The sequence below is a fragment of the Lipotes vexillifer genome, unplaced genomic scaffold (assembly GCF_000442215.2).
Source record: "Lipotes vexillifer unplaced genomic scaffold, Lipotes_vexillifer_v1.1 scaffold545, whole genome shotgun sequence".
NCBI classification, from domain to species: Eukaryota; Metazoa; Chordata; class Mammalia; order Artiodactyla; family Lipotidae; genus Lipotes; species Lipotes vexillifer.
Window position 1 is genome coordinate 2,368,659 of NW_006779129.1, and position 4,912 is coordinate 2,373,570.

General features: G+C 57.5%; 1 protein-coding gene across 1 annotated transcript; it reads left to right on the forward strand.

Annotated features, from left to right (window-relative positions):
* The first annotated feature begins 340 nt into the window (after positions 1 to 340).
* CSTB (cystatin B) lies at positions 341 to 3,970 on the forward strand. The gene is made up of 3 exons (XM_007452499.1): positions 341 to 406; positions 3,316 to 3,414; positions 3,842 to 3,970. Exons 1-3 carry the CDS (start codon positions 341 to 343, stop codon positions 3,968 to 3,970), a joined length of 294 nt encoding a protein of 97 aa, XP_007452561.1.
* Positions 3,971 to 4,912: the final 942 nt, after the last annotated feature.

Genomic DNA, 4,912 nt, shown 5'->3' on the forward strand with positions numbered 1-4,912 from the left:
GAGAGGGGACAGCCCTACAGCACACGACCCTTGGTCTGGTCCCGCGAAGGTGCCTGCCGGGGCTCCCAGGCTGCGGCCTGCTCCCGCCCACGGCGCATCCCTATCAGGACGCCCCGCGCCCCATTCCCGTCCCGGGCGCCCGGCACCCCATTTCCGGTCCCGGATTCCCCCCAGCCGCGGCGCGCAGTGGTTCCGTCCGCGCGTCACGTGACCGCCGCGCCCGGTCCTGGGCTCTTTTTCTGTCAGCTGCTCCCGCCAGAGTCAGCTGCTCGTTCGCGTCCGCTGCTGCCGAGTGACCACCGCCTGGTGTCCACGCCCGCCCCGCCCGCCTGCCGCCGAGATGATGTGCGGCGCGCCCACCCCCACGCAGCCGGCCACGGCCGAAGCCCAGGCCATCGCCGACCAGGTCAGGGCCCCGGGGGGGCGGATGTGGTCCTGGGGGCCCGGGCAGTCCGTAGGCGTCGCCGCTGGGACAGAGGCGGTGCGTCCGAGCGCATCCCGCCGTTGGCCGGGCTGGTCGCAGGCCGATGCCCCCTCCCCGCCTGGGAAGCGCGCCCGCGAGCGGAGGTGTCCACAGGGGTAGGGCCGCGACGTGCCCGTTGGGGAAAAGCACTTAGAGAGCAAGCGGTACAGTAGGAGGGGTGAGGTAACCCTGAGTGAGTCCGGGGACAGGGTCCACAGGCGTCCTAGACAGGCTGTTATTCTAGCACTTTCGTGTACGTTTGAGGTTCTCTCCAAATGAACAGCTTCGAAACGCAATCCAGCCTGGGTCGCGGAGGCAGAGCCTAGTTCGGACCCTGGGCAGCTGTCGGGCCGGGTTCCGAGGAAGGCACCTGCACCCAAGGATCAGGTGAGGGTGGGAGGAGCCGGGCCTGCCCCGCCTATCCTCGTGTGTCAGCAAAGTCGGCTCTTGACAAGCAAGACCCCTTCCCGCCTCTTCGTGGTTTTCCGGGCCTGAGAATTCCCCGCTTGTCATGTGAACTTTATATGTGTGTCAGCTCACTTGGGAGGGAAGAGCTACTGTCTCAAAGGGCCCCTTCATTTGGGGTCAGTTCCTTGAAAGTGAAATGTCAGTGGACCGTTCTCACTGCTCCTGGGAACAAGGAGGCTGCCTTTGTGCTGGGTGGTCCCTGTGAGCGGCATGGGCACCATCTGGTGGCCCTTTGTACTGACGCTTTTGGGACAGTCTGGGCTGCACATGAGAAGATCAAAGGCCAGAGACCAGCCCGGGTCAGAAGGATGTCGCGGTGCTGCATTCTGCCCCCGTCTCCTCCAGCCCTGTCCTAGGGCCCTCCCTGGCCCTCTGCCCCACCTGGTCCCCTCCGGGCCGGGAACTGGGAGCTTCCTAAGTGACAGGGGGGCCTTCTGCACAGCCCCTGGCTACAGCCCAGCTCATCTTTCTCCTGGCCGGCAGGCAGCGGTGTCAGTGACCTGCCGTCCCACAGGCTGTGGCCTGGCCCGGCATTCGCCGCCTGCACATGCTCTGTTCCGCCACCGCCTTTAGGGTTTTCTCAAGCCAGTCAGTCTTTGCACAGGGCGGGGGCTCTGTGCAAGCCCCCCTGAAGCAGAGAGAGAGACGATTCCATCTCAGACCCCCAGGAGGGTCTGTGGGTGTCACTCACCCCCCTGGTCTTGTAAACTGTGTGCAGGGTCAGTTCCCTGCAGACCTGGCAGGCACCTGGCAGGAAGAAGGGCCCCACGGGGGAGTGTTCCGACACAGGTGGGCACCAGCCCCAGGGGACACGTGCACCTCCGTGGGAGCCGTGGCAGCTGCGTGGAGAGAAGGCGGCCTGCCTTCTCACTTCCTGACCCTCCCTCCTGTCCTTTCTGCCCACCTTATCCATAGGGAGCCCCCCTCCCTGAAGGCCTTTGCCACAGGGACTCGCTGGCATGCGTGGCGGTGACCCCTTCAGCTCCCAAAGCAGCATGCTTCTGGGCTTCACTGAAATCCTCCGACCCTCTAGAACTGGTCCTGTGACTGCAGTGCAGAGTCAGTGTGCTCTAGTGCCTGCCAGTAATCCAGAGAGCAGCCAGAGCACTTTGAAACTAGATTAGGTTTTAAAGTCAAGACAAAACAACCTGCTCCCCGCTTCCTCCATAAGAATGCTCAGTTCCCAAAAGGCCAAGACCCTGGAAAACAGGACTGATCCGAAAGTGTGATTACCGTCTGACACCAAGGATCAGGGACAGCCTCCGCCCAAAGGCTCTGCATCCTAGAGAAATCATCTAAAAACGCAGCAAAGCGTTTTTCCCTGCAAAAGTATGTTATCTGCTGCATTATCTGTCACACAAGAAATTGGGAATACTTAAGAGAATTAAGGCACATCTAGAAGATGGAAGATTAAATTTAATATTAAATTTAGTTTAACATTTTAAACTGTTTTAGCTTTCAATTTTAAAAGAGTAATTAGGGACTTCCATGGTGGTGCAGTGGTTAAAAATCCTCCTGCCAATGCAGGGGACACAGGTTCAATCCCTGATCTGGGAAGGTCGACATGCCACGGGGCAACTAAGCCCGTGCACCACAACTACTGAGCCCACGTGCCACAATACTGAAGCCTGCGTGACACAGCTACTTGAAGCCCGCGTGCCTAGAGGCCGTGCTCCGCAACGAAGAGTAGCCCCCACTCGCTGCAAGTAGAGAAAGCCCGCAAGCAGCAACGAAGACCCAACGCAGCCAAAAATAAATAAATAAAAAAGTTTTCTTTAAAAATAAACAAATAAAAGTGTAATTAGGAACTTCCCTGGTGGTCCAGTGGTCAAGAATCCTGCTTCCAATGCAGGGGACGCAGGTTCGAGCCCTGGTCAGGGAACTAAGATCCCACATGCCGTGGGGCAACTAAGCCCGCATGCCACAACTACTGAGCCTGTGCACCACAACTACTGAGCCCGCGCGCCGCAATGGAGAGCCCGCGTGCGGCAACTGAGACCCGATGCAGCAAAAATTAAAATTAAAAAAAAATTTTAAAGAGTAATTCAAAAACTATATATACTCTTCGCAGTGAACTGTTTGTTAAGTAAAAGAGAAAAACAGGGTATGGACTTAACGTACGTTGTCGTGATGATGAAAATATCAAACTATTCCATGCCTGGCAAAGAAAGGGAAAATGATACAGAGAGATAGTACCGTTGAAACTCGGCAGAATTAGAGAGCTGTTTTCTGTACTTTATCATCAGAGCTGACAATTTGATGTGTCTGCTCAGTTGTGAAGAACAGTCGTGTTCTAGAAAGTCTGTAGAGGGCAGGCATCAGAGTTCAGCCGTGACACTTAATTCAAGTAAGTGCATGTGTGTCTCCGTTCTCTCCTCCCCCAGGTGAGGTCCCAGCTGGAAGAGAAGGAGAGGCAGTTCCCGATGTTCAAGGCTGTGGAGTTCAAGAGCCAGGTGGTCGCCGGGAGGGTCTTCTTCATCAAGGTGGGATGTCGGCCTCCTCGGAGGGCCTGGCCTGAATTGGGGGTGCCAAGGTGCCTGGGCAGGGGTGCTTAAGAGGGCCGAGTGGCAGCCCCCAGCTTCAGGGGGTTGCTGGCCATCTAAAATGAGCACACGTGTGCACGCACGTGTGTGTGTGTACACGTGTGCGCCCAGCCTCCTGGAGGGGAGGACCGAGCCTTTCAGGGACTCGGGGCTCTGATGGAGTGAGTGTGGGTGCCGGGTGCTGGCTGGGGCAACGAGGGCGTCCCCTGCACTCGATGGAGGAAGGTGGGAATGTCCTCAGCCCAGTCTCTGGTCACCTGAAGGGACATGGCCTCCTGGCACCCAGGGCCTTTCTCCCAGTCCAGCCGAGGTCAGTGGAGCAGGGGGCCAGAGGCCGCACCCGCCCCTCACTGGACTCTCTTTCCAGGTTCAAGTGGATGTTGACAACTTTGTGCACATTCGAGTATTTGAAAGCCTCCCACAGGAGAACAAACCCTTGGTCTTGGCCAGCTACCAGACCCACAAAGGCAGACACGACGAGCTGACCTACTTCTAGTCCCGATTTTGCACAGAGCCCGTCGCCCATGTGGGTCTCTCCACTGCCAACCTGTGTCTGGGACCTCACACGGTGCCACCCGGCGGGGGGCGGGATGCACCTCTCCGGTGTCTCTGTCCCTCATTTTCATTGTGTTCATTTTTTTCTCCCAGTCAATGATCCTAAGTAAATTACTTTCAAGGAGGGCTTGTGTTATCTTTAAATATATGTAATTTTTCAGTGTTCACAAATTTTCTCTGTTTTGGGGTTTTTCCTTCATCTGAGGCTGTAATCACAGTAGAGAGGTGTCACGAGGTGAGAGCTGTCCAGGGTGGAGCCCCCGCTGGGCCTCGTGCGGCCTGAGACCCCCTCCCCCTGAGCGGCTGAGCAGGGGTGGGGGATGCCCAGGTCACAGCAGGCGGGCTGTAGACCCAGGATTCCAGGAGCCTGTGTTCTGACCGCAGCTCCACACGCCTCCGTTGCTGTGACTCTGTATCCTGTCTCTAAGTATCCTGTCTCTAAAATACAAGGTTTGAGGGAATTCCCTGGCAGTCCAGTGGTTAGGACTCCGGGCCTTCGCTGCCGAGCGCGAGGGTCAATCCCGGTTGGGGAATTAAAATCTCGCAAGCTGCATGGCGCGGCCAAAAATGAATAAATACATAAATACACGAATACATTGTTTTCAGCAAATCCGATTCTAGAGCATTAGCTCGAGATGTCCTCAGACACACTGGCACATTTCTGGCTCTGGTACAGAGATGGTCAGGTGTGGGCAGGAGAGGTGGTAACCCTGCAGGTACCGCCGAGCGCCATCAGCCTGCAAGGCCGTTGCGAGCTCAGCCTCTGGGCTGCACGTGGTCTGCACCGTCTCCCACCCCTGAGACCCCTGCCCACCTGACGTTCCCCATGCCCGCCGGCACCCAGGATCCAGTCCTGCACTTCTTGGGCACGTAGGGCATTCCT

Excerpts from the sequence above, each read along its gene's own strand:
- CSTB (XM_007452499.1), top strand. The coding sequence starts at position 341 with ATGATGTGCGGCGCGCCCACCCCCACGCAGCCGGCCACGGCCGAAGCC. Across the intron at positions 407-3,315 it reads CCCAGGCCATCGCCGACCAG|GTGAGGTCCCAGCTGGAAGA; the intron begins GTCAGGGCCCCG and ends CTCCTCCCCCAG. Across the intron at positions 3,415-3,841 it reads GGAGGGTCTTCTTCATCAAG|GTTCAAGTGGATGTTGACAA; the intron begins GTGGGATGTCGG and ends CTCTCTTTCCAG.